The 16,036-nt window shown below is 36.7% G+C and overlaps 1 protein-coding gene across 3 annotated transcripts in view; it reads left to right on the top strand.

Annotated features, from left to right (window-relative positions):
* The window catches only part of LOC111150164 (lymphocyte antigen 75-like), a 129,553-nt gene that overhangs the window by 57,626 nt on the left and 55,891 nt on the right, over positions 1-16,036 (top strand). For all 3 annotated transcript variants that reach the window (XM_022507678.1, XM_022507597.1, XM_022507754.1), the window contains exons 22-27: positions 32-137; positions 366-526; positions 7,537-7,666; positions 8,783-9,009; positions 12,636-12,801; positions 14,285-14,449. In XM_022507678.1, the coding sequence (XP_022363386.1) occupies positions 32-137; positions 366-526; positions 7,537-7,666; positions 8,783-9,009; positions 12,636-12,801; positions 14,285-14,449 (955 nt within the window). The remainder of the gene's footprint in view (positions 1-31; positions 138-365; positions 527-7,536; positions 7,667-8,782; positions 9,010-12,635; positions 12,802-14,284; positions 14,450-16,036) is intronic.

Here is a 16,036-nt window from a genome sequence, read left to right as displayed (position 1 = left end):
CTTATGCTTCATATATGTGTTTTGTTTGCAGTGTTTTCTAAAAGTCAAACCAAAGTCTCTCACATTTTCCCAAGCGAGTGATACTTGTCATACCTATGGTGGTACCCTTCCTTCAGTGCTGAGCCAGAGAGAGCAAGGTAATAGAATTATTTTTGAAAACATGTTTTATTCTGATCTGGGGGCCAAGTTAGTTCTGAGAGTCTTTGGGGAATTACCATATTAAAAAAATCTTCTTAAACTACTTTGTTACAGAATAAGTGAAAGAATCTCTTTGTAGGTAAGCCAGAGGTATTCATTGACATTTTTAGTGTATCTTTAATTTGAATAAGTCAAATGCTTTAAAAAAAAAAATTTCTTTCTGACAGATTTTATTACATCCTTGCTTCCGGAAATGGAAGCTACTTTATGGATTGGTTTGCGCTGGACCGCCTATGAAAGGATAAGCAAATGGACGGATAACCGAGAGCTGACATACAGTAACTTTCACCCATTATTAGTTGGTGGGAGGCTGCAAATACCAACACATGTAAGTTTTTTTAATCAGAAATCTATATCACTCAGGGCACCGGGTGCTCAGTCAGTTGAGCATTAGGCTCTTTATTTCAACTCAGGTCGTGATCTCAGGGTTGTGAGATCCACCCCTGCCTTGGGCTCTTGCTGGGCACAGAGCCTGCTTAAGATTGTCTCACTCCAAAGACAATTATCATATGATCTCTCTGATATGAGGAATTTGAGAGGCAGGGCCGGGGGTTGTGGGGGTTAGGGAGGGAAATAAATGAAACAAGATGGGACTAGGGAGAGAGACGACCCATAAGAGACTCTTAATCTCAGGAAACAAACTGAGGGTTGCTGGAGGGGAGAGGGGTTGGAGAGATGGGGTGGTTGGGTTATGGACATTGGGGAGGGTATGTGCTATGGTGAGTGCTGCGAAATGTGTTAAGACTGATGATTCACAGACCTGTACCCCTGAGGCAAATAATACATTATATGTTAATTTTTAAGAAAAAGGTTCTCTCTCTCCTTTTCCCTCTGCCCCCACTCTCCACTTCTGCTTTCGTGCATATATGTGTGCACACACTTGCTCTCTCTCTAAAAAAGAAAAAAACTATATAGCTCTGAGAAATACCCAAGTCTCCTATAAATTATTGGATTAAGAACAAGGGTCTATTTTATGAATCCACTTAAATGCAATGTTCAGAGCAGGCACATCTTCAAAGATAAAATGTAAATTAGTGGTTGCCAGAGGCTAAGGTACAAGGAAGGATTGGGGATGATGGTTGCACAATTGAACATACTAAGAACTATAGAATGTGTGCTTTAACTGGGTGACTTGTATCTCATCTGATTCCCATCTCAGGAAAACTATCCCAAGAAGAACCACAGGAGTTCCCTGGCATTCAAGCAGGTGCCCCAGATTTTCACACCAGCTCCAGACTCCATAGCACTTACTTCACAACCACAAAAAAGCCATCAGGTAGTGAAATGCAAATAGAAGCAAATAAAAGTGCTTTACTTAACATTTTGGGATGTGAGTCTCTCTCCTGAGGCCAATAGTACAAAACTGATGATTAGTGATGATTTTTCCCTAACAGCCAAACATAAAGAAAGGGGAAAAAGTATCATATTAACAGTAACTACCCTAAACCGTGATTCTGCTGCCCACTGCTCTGTCTGACCACCTTTTGCACAATGGCAAAGATGAAATTAACTTTAAACTCAGATTCCAAAGATATGCCCTAGACAATAATCAGCCAATTTTCCTGATGCAGTACAACTTTGCTCAAGGTAGATGTTGGTGGCAAAGAGAACTCTGAGTCATGTGTAATTATGTACAAAGTAAATATTAAAATAATGCTTGGTTACTATAGAAAATTTGAGAGTTATAGAAGAGTTAGCACAATACAGAAAACTATCAACCCTGATCCCACTTAGCCAGTAGCTTTTAAAAAGATTTTACTTATTTATTTATTTATTTATTTATTTGTCAGAGAGAGAGCACACAAGCAGGCAGAGGCAGAGAGAGAAGCAGGCTCCCTGCTGAGCAAGGAACCCAATGCAGGACTCGATCCCAGGACCCTGGGATCATGACCTGAGCCAAAGGCAGCTGCTTAACTGACTGAGCCACCCAGGTGTCCCTAGGCCAGTAGCTTTTAAACTTGTAACCGTAACCCATAGTAAGAAATACATTTAAATTACTATTTAGTACATGACTATAAATATAATATTTAATTGAAACATGTTTCAGGAAACAATACTTGCCCTTACAGGGTGTGCACACTGATATTTTCTTTCTATTCTATTCTACTCTATCTAGTCTATTCTCCTTGTCCTATTTTATCCTATTTCATTATCACATAGGTGAGTCAATTAAAGGAGTCTCAAACCATGTTTGAACCCTAATCTAGGAAATCACAATAAGTATTTCAGTATTATTTCTTCTAGGACTTTTTCATAAATTATCTTTCTGACATAGATAAGATCTTGTATTCTGCTTTTCTCATTTAGTATTCTATCATAAGTAGTTCCTTATACCATTAAAAGATGTACTCGATAAGCATTTTAATAGTTAATGCAGTATTTCTTGATAGGTATGCCACCGTTTATCTAACCAGTGCTGAGTGTTCAGGCTGTTCCCATTTTTGCATAATCATAAATAGTGCTACAGTGAACATTTTTGTGCATAATCTTTGGTTATAGTTCAGATTACCTCTTTAAGATAGATTCAGGAAGTCGATAGCCCAATCAAAAGATATAAGTAGTTAAAAGCTTTGATCGCCAGATGCTTTCCAGAACGGTTTATGAGTTTATATTTTTGTCAGTAATATATTAGGATTGCCATTCTATCCATACCAGCATATTAATAATTTCTAACACGTGTTGAGCAGCTAATATGTGTCAGGCACTTTGCTAATGCATCATATGCATTATTTCATTTAATCTGCGCAGTAGATGCGAAAAGGTCTGTTACTCCACCTCTAAGAAATGTAGAAACAGGAGTCATGTAACTTGCCCCCAGGTATGCAGCTACGCATGCAGTTGGCATTTAAATCTAGGTCCAGGAGTCTGCAGAACCAGTGTTCTTAGCGTCTCTACTATGTTACATCTAAGGATCATTGTCTTTTAAAAATTTTTGCTAATTTGGTAATTTAAATATATCAATCATGTTTTTGTTTATATTTCTCTATATCAAATGAAAACAAACTTCTGTAAGTTCAATAGTAATTTGAATTTCATCAGGTATGAATGTTCTTATTCTTTGCCAATATTTATCAAACCCTGCTTACTCTGTTTCTTGTGTTTATTAAAAATATTCCTGTAGGTTTTTTTTTTCTCTTAAATGCTGAATACTGAAGATATTATAGAAATAGGTTTTGATTTTTTGCACAGGTTTACGTTCAAATCTGTTTTTTTTTTCCTTTTTTCCTCCATTTCTTTTAGGTTAGAAAGTTCATCATATAAATGTTAGTTAAATATATGTGTATATTTTCTTTGCCTTTGTCTCCTGACAGCATGATACAACTGTGGTTTATGGTATATATTGTCAGTGAATACTAAATGCTTTTCCGTAATCTTGTCTAACATCACTTATTGCATATACTTCCATTTGTTAAAAGCAATATAGGATATCTCCTTTATCATATATTGTGTGTGTGCATGAGTTATACTCTTATATAGCTATGACCTTGATCTAAATACTTTAATTTTACATATTAAAAAATATAATAAAAATAGTTACCTTTATATATACCTTTAAAAATAGTTTTAGCTATTCTTGTCCATTCTTCCAAACTATAATTATTTGGTCAATCTCCAACTAAAACAAATTTTTAAAATTCTGATAAAAATTTAACAACATTTTAGGGAGAATTAACATCTTTTTATTAATCTTTCAATTCAAGAATATGGTATAGTATATCCATTTATTCAGGTCTTTCCTTAGAGCCCTCCATATCTCATTGCTTCTAAGAGTGGCAGGTTCTTTCTTGATTTTCTCACTGACATGTAGAAAGTTATTGTTTTAGTATTTTTATGTATTTATTTCATTGGCCATCTTACTTAAAATCTCTTATTACTTCTCAGAGTTTTTCACTAGATTTTGGGGGTTTCCTAATTAGATAATCATAATCTTCAAATACCAGTTTATGCTTTATTACATATGGTAGGACTTCCAGAACTGTGGTAGTACCAGAAGGAATAACCACCATCCTAGACGTGATCTGGATTTTGTAGGACTGTCTGCAGTCTCTCATTGTTACATATGATGCTGACTCTTTGGGGTTTTTTGTTTGTTTTTTTTAGGTTTTGTTTTGTTTTTTTTTTTTAAGTAGGCTTGACACCTAGCACAGAGCCCAACATGGGGCTTGAACTCATGACCCTGAGATCAAGACCTGAGCTGAGATCAAGAGTCCACTCTTAACTGACTGAGCCACCCAGGTGCCCCGATGCCAACTCCGTTTAAGTTATATCATTCTGTAACTAGCTTATTTAGAGCTTTTATTCAGGAATAAATACTGATTTTTCTAAAGCTTATTTCCAGCATCTGCTAAAATTGTCATATATTTATATTAAACCATCTTCATCTTAACATAAAATCTATTTGCTCTGAATGGATTATTAACTTACTAGTGTACGGAATTGGACTAATTAGAATTGTATTTGGGAATCTCTGTTCATAGAGTTAATTTTTTACGCTATATTGTCCGATTTTTTTTTTTTCTGATTATGTTAGCTTTAGAAGATAAACTGGTTAGCTTTCTGCCTTTGTGTCTTGAAATTATGACTCAGCCTGGAGAACTATCTTTCCCTGAAAGTTTGAAGCAATTACCTACAAAGTCATGTGATGCTAGAACCCTTTTCAGAGATCCTTCGTTAATGCTAAAGGGATTTGGTGCAGTGTTCGAATGCCTAAATGCCAAAATCACATTGACTGGGTTTGAATTCCATTGAGCCATTTAGTATGCCTTTAGAAGTCCACTTAAGTTTTCTTAAGCCTCAATTTCTCATAGGTAAATTCTGATACTATTATACCTACAATACAATGGAGAATTACATAAAATAATTCATTTAAAGCTTTTAGCTATCTCACATACAGTTCTTAAAATGAACTATTAGTATTAATTTTCAATTTCCTCTGAAGTTACTAGTACATTTTGACGTTTCTGCTTCTCCTTACAACAGTTATGCTAATTTGTGCTTATCAAGATAAGTTCCCCATTTCATTTGGATTTTCGGGTCTTTTTTAAGGTTTTTTTTTTTTATTTAAGTAATCTCTACACCCCATATGGGGTTCAAACTCATGACCCCAAAATCAAGAGTCACACACTCTTCTGACTGAGCCAGCCAGGCACACCTCTCTTAGATTTTCAAATCTATTCAAATAAAATTGTGTATGCTGTTATCTTTCTAAATCTCCATAACTTATTTTGGTTGTGTTTTAATTTTTTCTTATTTAGATTTTTACAGAACTGGTGTCTCTTGGTTTTCTCCTCCCTCTTCTCCACCTTTTTTCTACTTCTTGCTTGAGATGTATTTACAAATACTACTACATTTTTCTATCCTGGTTTTTTTTTCTGGAGTTATATTTTTTGTTCATTTTCTAATCTCCTGTGTTCAATTCTTAGTTCATCTTTCTTTTTAAAAACAATATATTTAGGGACGCCTGGGTGGCTCAGTTGGTTAAGCAGCTGCCTTCGGCTCAGGTCATGATCCCAGCGTTCTGGGATCGAGTCCCGCATCGGGCTCCTTGCTCGGCAGGGAGCCTGCTTCTCCCTCTGCCTCTGCCTGCCACTCTGTCTGCCTGTGCTTGCTCTCTCTCTCTCTCTCTCTCTCTGACAAATAAATAAACAAAATCTTTTAAAAAATATATATATATATTTAATAATACATATTTGCATAACTCCATTACTGGGCATTTACACAGAGAAAATTAAAACACTAATTCAAAAAAATGTGTGTACCCCTATGTTTACTGCAGCATTATTTACAATAGCAAAGATGTGGAGGCAACTAAGTATCAATCGATAGAGAATGGATAAGGAAAATGTGGTATACACACACACACACACACACACACACACACACACACACACAGAAATATTACACAACCATAAAAACATATGGGATCTTGCCATTTGCAACAACATGAATCGACCTGGCTATATTATGCTAAGTGAAATAAGTCAGACTGAAAAAGACGAATACCATCTTATTTCAGTCATGTGGAAAACATTCATGTGAAAAAACAAAAACAAATGAATAAACAAACAAAAAGCAGAATCAAACCTATAAATGCAGAGAAAAGTTATGGCTGCCAAAGGGAAGGGGGTGGAGGGATGGGCAAACTGGGTGAAGGGGAGTGGAAGGTACAGGCTTCCAGTTAGAGAATGAATAAGTCACAGGAATAAAAGGCACATCATGGAGAATATAGTTAATGATACTATAATTGGATTGCCTGTAACTACACTGGGGTGAGCACAGCATAGCATACAGAGAAGTTGAATCACTATGTTGCACACCTGAAAGCAATGTAACATTGTGTGTCAACTATACTCAAATAAAAAACTTAAGAAGAAGAATACATGTCTGACTCTATAAAAAGTTATACTCATATCCCTTGTGATCTTCCCCTTATTATTCTTAACTATAATTATTTTGTTTCATTTTTGGATCAGTGTTTATTGTGAAGCATGTATGTATGTATGTGTTTTTTTTAAAAAATCTATAGCTCCTGGGATAAGCTTACTTGTCTTATTTTTCTAAGTGTGTAATACGTTTCAAACATACAAAAACTGTAGGAACAATATAATTTGAATAAATTTTATATCTAGTATTACTGATTTGTGGTCAGGGAATGAACTCTAAATAGATACTTTTATTTCTAGATGTTTTTAGAGTGACTAGTGTAGGATCAAAGCTTTAAGGTGAGTTCTCTATTGTGTAGTATCTACAGCTTGTCATCATAAAACTTTTATAAACATCTGATAAATTGAATTAACAATCATTACTTTTTTGCTTTGAAATGTGAAGAATGATAGCAGAGAGCTAGATATTACTATAACTGTGTTTTCATCTTACTTTTACCAGTTTTTCTTTATCTGTTTAGGATTTATATTTAATAATATTGCCACTGTTTTATAATTTCTAAAGTTAGTTGCCTTTTTCCCATGCTTTGGAAATTTTTGAAGGTTTTCTTGTGATTTCATGGTCAACTCTTTTATTTTTTTTTTAAGATTTTATTTATTTATTTGACAGAGAGATCACAAGTAGGCAGAGAGGCAGGCAGAGAGAGAGGGGGAAGCAGGCCCCCTGCCAAGCAGAGAGCCCAATGTGGGGCTCAATCCCAGGACCCTGAGATTGTGACCTGAGCCGAAGGCAGAGGCTTAACCCACTGAGCCACCTAGGTGCCCTCATGCTCAACTCTTTAATGGAATTTTTTACAGGAGGAAAAATCCAATTTGGAATATAAAGTTCTCCTGCTAGGATCTTCAGACAGTTATAGTTTCATGATTGTTTGTACATGTTTGCCTTTTTGTTTAGATTTTTGAGGAAGAGTCCCAATACCACTGTGCACTAATACTCAACCTTCAAAAGTCGCCTTATACTGGGACATGGAATTTTACTTCCTGCAGTGAACACCACACTCTGTCTCTCTGTCAGAAATATTCAGGTATAAATTATTATCTAGATAACTTTGGTACTTTATACTGTTAGAGATATGCAATATTTTTTCACAAAAATCTTATAAATGAATTAATATTAATTTATAAACATAGCTTCCTTAAAATTTCAACATGGCTAAATCCATATTGGTTATCTCAAATGGAATGTGATTTTTTTTTCAATTAACATTGCTTTACTTAATTAAATATCAAAATTAAGTATCAGATGGAATTTGTTAAAAAGAGTTGTCTAATTATAGTAAGTTATGGTTGAATTTTGTTCTTTTTTCTATTCTGACATTTTTCAGTTATTACTTTCTATCTTGGAGAAAAGAGAAAAAGTGTAATGTTTTTAATTGACTTTGGTAAACATTCACAACTAAGTTTATCACACACATACAAAAAGGTGTGAAGCATTATAAACGGATCACTGTGTATACCTCACTGTAATCCAAAAAAAAAAAAATGTGTGCTAAAAATAAGAATCATCCATATTCTCAAAGAGATGTTTTTAGAAGGTATTACATTGTTTTCATTGATTACAATGTTTTTAACAAATGATTTTAAAAAGTTGTCATGTAATGAAAACCTCAAGTAGATAATCCATGTATTTCTAAAGAAATTTTTGTTAAATTAAACCATGCTCATTTGTTCATACTATTTAGTAACTGCTTTCTTCAGAGAAGTACTGTAAAGCAGTAGTTCAGTACAGCCTTTTGTGGGTTGTTTTGTACATTTTTTTCATTGGAGCTCTCCCAGATGGAAACTTTGTAAGGGAACACCTAACACTTTCTCTTGTTGAAGGAGTTTAAACAAAGGAGGTATTTGACACCAACCTGAAATGGTAATCTTATGGCAGGATACTTTTACTTACAGCTCTTTTTTCCTTCCTAAATCAGATCAACAAAAACAGAATTTTATTCTAATTTTAGAAAACAAATGTTGTGGCTCACACATATACCTAAGGTATACAGCCAGACATACCTAGTTCGCCTAACCAAAATCCAAAACTAATGAACAGATAAGTAATATCTGAAGTACTTATTGTGGAGAACCTTGAGGAAATGTCCCATGACTTGCAGAGTGGGTGATTTTTTGTGTTTTTTTTTTCCTTTTACACATAGAAGTTGAAAGCAAACAGACCGTGCAGAACACTTCAGACACAGTGAAGTATCTAAATAATCTGTACAGAATCATCCTGAAGCCTATGACTTGGTTTGATGCTCTAAGGGAGTGTCAGAAGGATAACATGCAGCTGGTGAGCATCACAGACCCTTACCAGCAGGCGTTCCTAACTGTGCAGGGCGTTCTTCATAACTCCTCTCTATGGATTGGACTCTCCAGTCAAGACGTAAGTTTTCAGTCCCAACTGCCCAGATTGGGTGATGGAATGTGAAATTTTGTTGTACACAGCATTTCTCATATCAAACTGAAAGAACCTGGAGATTGTCAAGTCTTACTACAGTGAGTAGATTTCATGACGTGTGTCATTTTTAGTGGCCATCATCTTCCTACTCTTGAAAGGTGTGGTGCTTTATTGTTTAGATGAAGAAAAAGTTCAAGTGGACGTGTGTAGCTGAACACTTCTTTTTATTCTAGTTAAAGACTGAGTGGGAATCAGGAACTGCCCTGCCTCTCCAGCCAATGCAAAGGAGAGAGGAAGAAAAGAATTTAAAAATCAGAGTTGAATCGAGGGAGAGCGGGGGACTGAGAGCTCAGAGAGACAGGAAGAGAGAGAATCCCAAGCAGTGTCCACACCAAGTGCAGAGCCCAATATAGGGCTCCATCTCACAACCCTAAGATCATGACCTAGGCAGAAGTCAAGAGTCAGACGCTCAACTGACTGGGCCACCCAGGTGCCCAGTAAATTTTTTTTAAAAGGAAATTAAAATCACCTGTAATTCCAGTACCTAGTAATAAATATGATTTAATAATTTGGTATATATCTCTCAAGGTTTTTCCTATGTACACATGTATATTTTTAAGACATTTGGGATCATACTATTTTTTAGCTTTTTTTCATCACTTAAGGATTTTGACATTGTTTCTTATCTTATTTTCTCTTCTAAGATTTTATTTATTGGGGTGCCTGGGTGGCTCAGTCATTAAGCAGCTGCCTTCGGCTCAGGTCGTGATCCCAGGGTCCTATGATCGAGCCCTGCATTGGGCTCCCTGCTCAGCGTGAAGCCTGCTTCTCCCTCTCCCACTCCCCATGCCTGTGTTCCCTCTCTCGCTCTCTCTCTCTCTGTCAAATAGATAAATAAAATCTTAAAAAAAAAAAGATTTATTTGACCGAGAGAGAGAGATCACAAGTAGGCAGAGAGTCAGGCAGAGAGACGGGGGAAGCAAGCTCACCGCGGAGCAGAGAGCCTGACGTGGGGCTCCATCCCAGGGCCCAGAGACTATGACCTGAGCCGAAGGCAGAGGCTTAACCCACCGAGCCACCCAGGTGCCCCTATAAATAAATAAAATCTTAAAAAAATATATTTTATTTACTTATTTGAGAGAGCGAGTGAGCAAAAGAAGAGGGCACAAGAGGGGGTTGGTGGGGGAGGAGGCAGAGGGAAGAGCCGACTCCCCACTGAGCAAGGAGCCCAGTATGGGACTTGATCCCAGGACTCTGGGATCATGACCTGAGCTGAAGTGTGTAAGGCTCAACCAACTGAGCCACCCGGGCACCCTCTTACCCTATTTTCAGTCTTCACCTATGTTTCTCTTTTTCCTTTCACTCTTTTTTTATCAGTTTTATTACATATCTGTATAAACTGCCTTAAATCTTTGGAACGTGACAGGATACAAATAAAACTTTACATTGAAAGCAATGAAAGAGTATTGAAAGATTTTAAACATGGTAGTAACATTAACAGATTTTTACCTAAGAAGAATTATATTGGTAGAGGGCAGGTGAGGAAGTGAGCAATCTCGAGCTTTCTTGTAAAAAAATTCATGCAGGAGCTGATGCTGGTCTGAACTAATGCCTGAGGCAGTTCTGGGTTATATAAAGTCCAGAGTGTGTCGCAGGAGCAGGTCACTTAAGTATGTAGAAGTGGAAGTACATAGAAATAGAGGAAGTCACGAAGGCTGGGGAACTGGTGAGCCATAAGTCAATGGTAGGACTAGGAGGACAGAGCAAGACATGAGGCATCACCTTAGTGAATGTCAGGGAGGAACAAGGAGGCCAAGTTATAAGTGAAAGTCAAAAAGAGGCAAGGAATCTGGGAGTTTGCATAAACCCTAAAGGAAATGACTGAAGGAAATAAAAATACTTATCCCATTCTCATAGCCCGGTGGTATCTGAGAATGGAAAATCAAACAGTCTTCCCCTGTGAGCATTGAAAGGACATTATTCCTGTAGAAAAGATAGGTTTTAATTAAGATCAATTAAGGTCAAGAATTTAGTTAAGAGATACTTACAGTCTTAATAAAGAAAGAGGGTATTCAGCAGAGATAGAGGGTGCAGGGATTTATCTACAAGGAATAAAAGTTCCAAAGGACCAGATACCTGGGTTAGTTGTGAAGGCAGCAGAGGTGAAGGAATCCAGGGTAATGCTAACATCACATGGCCAAAGGGCCACATCTGAGGCCACAGGGGCTTGGGAATTAACTGGCCACAAAGTTACAGCTGGAACCCTGGTAGAGAACAATTTCAGAATGAAAACAGTTGTTGGTGTTGAAGCTTAAACATGTTTGCTATTTATGGGTTACTAAGGATATTGTGTGTGGCCTTTACCCAATATACAAATCAACCAGTGATGTAAAATTGCCTTGGGTCTCAGGACAGCTTATGTCATTGGGTCAGTGTACAAGGCCTGGTGCTCTGTCAGCACCTTGGAGAAGCACAGATAGGTCAGTATCCCTACAGTCTGTCCCCCTGGACTTTGTAGCTATTCTGTAAAGTCTCTCTCAGGACAGGTGGGTGGTCAGGCCCTTGGCAAAATGTAAAGACAGACAGATGTTCACAGTCTTTTAGTGCATAATAAAATAGAGTGAATGAGGAAGCTTCTCCATAAACCCAAGTGTGAAAGCAGCCTGAGTCACGGTTAAGAGGGAGGGAGCTAATATTTATGTGGCCATGTGTACCTGCTGGCCATTATGTGTTTTACACATCACCCCACTAATTCCAGCCCTGAGGTTAAGTGTCACATCCATTTAATAGCTGAGGGGATGGAAACATGGCAAAGTAAAATCAAAAACTAATACATGACTTGGGGCACCTGGGTGGCTCAGTGGGTTGGGCCGATGCTTTCAGCTCGGGTCATGATCTCGGGGTCCTGGGATCGAGTCCCACATCGGGCTCTCTGCTCCGCAGGGAGCCTGTTTCCTCCTCTCTCTCTCTCTCTCTCTCTCTCTCTGCTTGCCTCTCTGTCCACTTGTGATCTCTCTCTGTCAAATAAATAAAATCTTTAAAAAAAAAAAAAAACTAATACATGACTGCACCAGAATTCCAAACTAGATATGCTTTAGCTCCAGGGCCCATGTTCTTTCCACTCCTGCGTGTTGTTGTTTCTCTGACTTCCAACAACCCATAGTTCCAGTTATGTATGAGGCAACCCAGTCTAACGGCTCAGACCATAGGCTCTAGAGTCTGATGGCCTGGATTAGAATCCCAGCACTGCGCACACAACATGCCTTCCGTTTCTCATCTGTGAAATGGGTGCAATAGTTCCTATCTCATATGGTTGTTATGAAGATTAAGTAAACCGATATTTGCAAAGCCCTTACAACCGTGCCTGGTGCATGGTAAGTCTATGTAACTATGTGTTAAATATAAGGTAAAATTTAAATATATATAATATATATTTTTTTAAATTTAATTTAAATATATTTAAATTTTATATATATATAGATTTTATATATATAAATCTATATATATATATATGGTAAAATTAAAAGTCATTAGATTGATGAGGGACAAAAATAATAGAAAATGGACAACACGGAGTATTGCCACTTGAAATATATTTCTGCTGCTTACAGGATGAACTCAACTTCGGCTGGTCAGATAGAAAACATCTTCCATTTAGTCGCTGGGCTGAAAATAATGAGCAACTTGAAGACTGTGTAATATTAGACACTGATGGATTCTGGAAAACATCTGATTGTGATCATACGCAACCAGGTGCTATTTGCTACTATCCAGGAAGTATGCTAATTTTAAGTATTTTAAATATTTTAACTCTTCAATTATTATCAGTTTCATGAATAGTGAGATTTGGGGGTGTAGTTTTGTAAAATCTGGTTCTGAAATTATAATCATATCCTTTTTTATAACAAAATTTTTCATGAAAATTTGTATTAAAGGAGAATTATTATGTGTTGGGTACTTTGTCATTGATTTATTTTAGACATGTTCTATCTTCATTTTTGTCAGCTGACAATGGTACTTGGTCTTTCAGTTTTAAGTCCCTACTTCCCTCATTTTGTATATATTTCATGTTTATATTCTATAGGAAACTTGATTTGTGGGAATTTTTTTTGGTAATTCTTATCAACAACAGTTTCTTTTTAAGAGTCACTGTTAAGATTCATTTGTTTGTAAGTAACAGTAACCAGCTCAAGCTAGATTAAGCCAAAAGGGAAATTTAGATCCTCAAAAATGAGGTTATCGCTGAGCTTCATGAGAGTGGAATCAGAAACTGGATGGAATCAGGAACCCAGGGATACTGTGTCCCACCTATCCCCTCTCTTTCTGTGGATTTGTACTCTTCTTTTCATATACTTTCTGCTTCTCTCTGCACATGTTGAAACACAGCAGCTCTGTAGCTTTCGATTATAGCTGTAACTGGAAATGAATTGACTATCCCTGCAATCCACTTTCCAAATTCTTAGAGAGAATCTGATGCACTCAACTGAGTAAGGTTTACGATCTCTAGCCTAGTCAGAAGAAAGTGGTTATACAACTGCCAGGGGCCCACATTTGTGCATTTGCAGTAGAAAGAAGATACATCTACTTTCCAGACAAAGGGAGTTGTGAGCTGGGAGAGATTCTGAATGGTCTTTACTACTGATTGGCTTCAAGTAGAGCATATCTATGTTTGCATCTTCTTAAATGTATGGCTTTTTCATAAAATTTTTTAAAAAGCCAGATTTTCTAGATGTCAGATTTTCAACTACTTCTATTTGCTTTCATTTGAAGCAACAACTTAGAACAGCACATATTTCATTAAAATGTACCTTTAAAAAAATAAATAAAAAATAAAATATACCTCTGAAATTAGAGAAGATATTGGTAAACAGAAACTTAAAGATGAATTCCCAAAGTTATAGGTAGGTGCCCGTTATTAATATCTTTGTATCATCTCTGAGGTTGCCCCTTGTATTTGAGGTTTGGTGACACAGAAAGGCAGAAACTACATTTAACCTAACAGCAACTCGTGTTTTATATTCTTTCACTCATTTCACAGCAGGAGTGAGTGGAAGGAAACTGTGTTAAACAAATTTCTTCCAACAGAAACCCAGTTAAGAGGTCACATTATATTTGGCTATAAACAGAACAAGCATCATTAGGCTATTATTTATTGGCTTCTGGAATATTCCCTACAAATCAAGCCTAATTACCATGAACAGGATTTAACATTTATGTCTAAAGTTAGAATTCATACCATTGCCTTTTTTTTTTTTTTTAGATGAGACTGAAAAAGAGGTCAGAACAGTTGAGAGTGTTCAGTGTCCATCTCCTGTTTTATTTACTCCATGGATACCATTTCAGAACTCTTGCTACAATTTCATAATAGCAAAGACTGAATATACTGCAACACCAGGTGAAATTCATTCTAAATGCCAGAAATTGAGTAAGTACCTTATGCAGCCATTCCATGTATGTTCATTAAAAGTGTGTTATAAGACTATGGAGTATTATGCCTCCATCAGAAAGGATGAATACCCAACTTTTGTAGCAACATGGACGGGACTGGAAGAGATTATGCTGAGTGAAATAAGTCAAGCAGAGAGAGTCAATTATCATATGGTTTCACTTATTTGTGGAGCATAACAAATAGCATGGAGGACAAGGGGAGTTAGAGAGGAGAAGGGAGTTGGGGGAAATTGGAAGGGGAGGTGAACCATTAGAGACTATGGACTCTGAAAAACAATCTGAGTGTTTTGAAGGGGCGGGGGGGGGGGGGGGGGGGGTGGGGGAACCAGGTGGTGGGTATTAGAGAGGGCACGGATTGCATGGAGCACTGGGTGTGGTGCAAAAACAATGAATACTGTTATGCTGAAAATAAAAAAATAAAATAAAAAAAAAGTGTGTTATAAGTATTTATAGTTAGCACTAGATTGCAAAAATATTCATCTCCTAATTTCTACATTATGAACAAAAAAGGTATAAAAATTTGTGTTTAGTTAAAATGGAGAATATAAGAGTTACTTCTTTACCCATCCATTAGAGAGCTAGTCTGTCTTTATATGTATGAACAAAATGAGTTCTGCTTAAAAAGCAAAAAGAAATGACTCTAGCAAGCAGAGAACTGGATGTTAAACCAAGCTAGACTGTAGACAAAGTGACAATAGGTAAATTTGGGTTGTTGAAAGCTCAGATAGGTAGTCAAAGGCAAAGAAACAGCTCTGCTTCAAAGAAATATGTATTTCACACTTTCAACTCTTGGGATTCTTCAGATATTCCCTGTGAGATCCACTGAGGACTTATGACTTCTGAACAGTGGACCTGTGAACTGTGGGCAGCTCCTTTGGATAATTCCAAACCATTATTCTCGAAAGTGTGCTGTTTAGAAACTAGTCTTGAGAGGTAGTCTAAGAAAAGGATCCTTACAAAAAGAAAAAGGTTGAGAAATTATACAACATTGCTTCTGGTTAGACATTGTCATATGTACATCAGCATATCCTTTAAGAAGTACTGTCATACATGAACTAGTTTAACTTTATGTAACAATGTTCGTGATGCTTTTATCCACCCAGTCTTTTTCTGAGAAACTCCTGCTAATTTCCTGAGGAATGCTTTTTGGGAAATATTAAACTTTTTTAACCCTAATATAAAGAGCGATATCTAAGGAAAGTAAAGATCTATTTTATAGATCATCCAAGAGGTTTTGTTTATTATTGTCTTTGGAAGTGTATCATTAATATGGGTAAATTTGTGCCAATTCAAAATAAGCCTTAAATGGGGAAAAGTGAAGTGAATCAATGTTTTAAATTCTCTATTCATCTGCTAGTTTTACACTATTCTCTAAGACCAAATTTAACATCGAAATGTTAGGGACACTTGAGTGGCTCAGTTGGTTAAGCACCTGACTCCTGATTTGGGCTCAGGTTGTGGTTTCAGGGTTTATGAAGGGCTAAGCATGGAGCCTGCTTAAGATTCTCCCTCTGCCTCTTCCTCTGTCCCTCCCTTCCCGTGTGCTCACTATCTCTCTTAAAAA

The sequence above is a fragment of the Enhydra lutris genome, unplaced genomic scaffold (genome assembly GCF_002288905.1).
Source record: "Enhydra lutris kenyoni isolate GAN:26980312 unplaced genomic scaffold, ASM228890v2 scaffoldscaffold1, whole genome shotgun sequence".
Classification (NCBI taxonomy): Eukaryota; Metazoa; Chordata; class Mammalia; order Carnivora; family Mustelidae; genus Enhydra; species Enhydra lutris.
The sequence above is the reverse complement of the archived record's forward strand: the minus strand, read 5'-3'. Positions and strand labels throughout refer to the sequence as shown.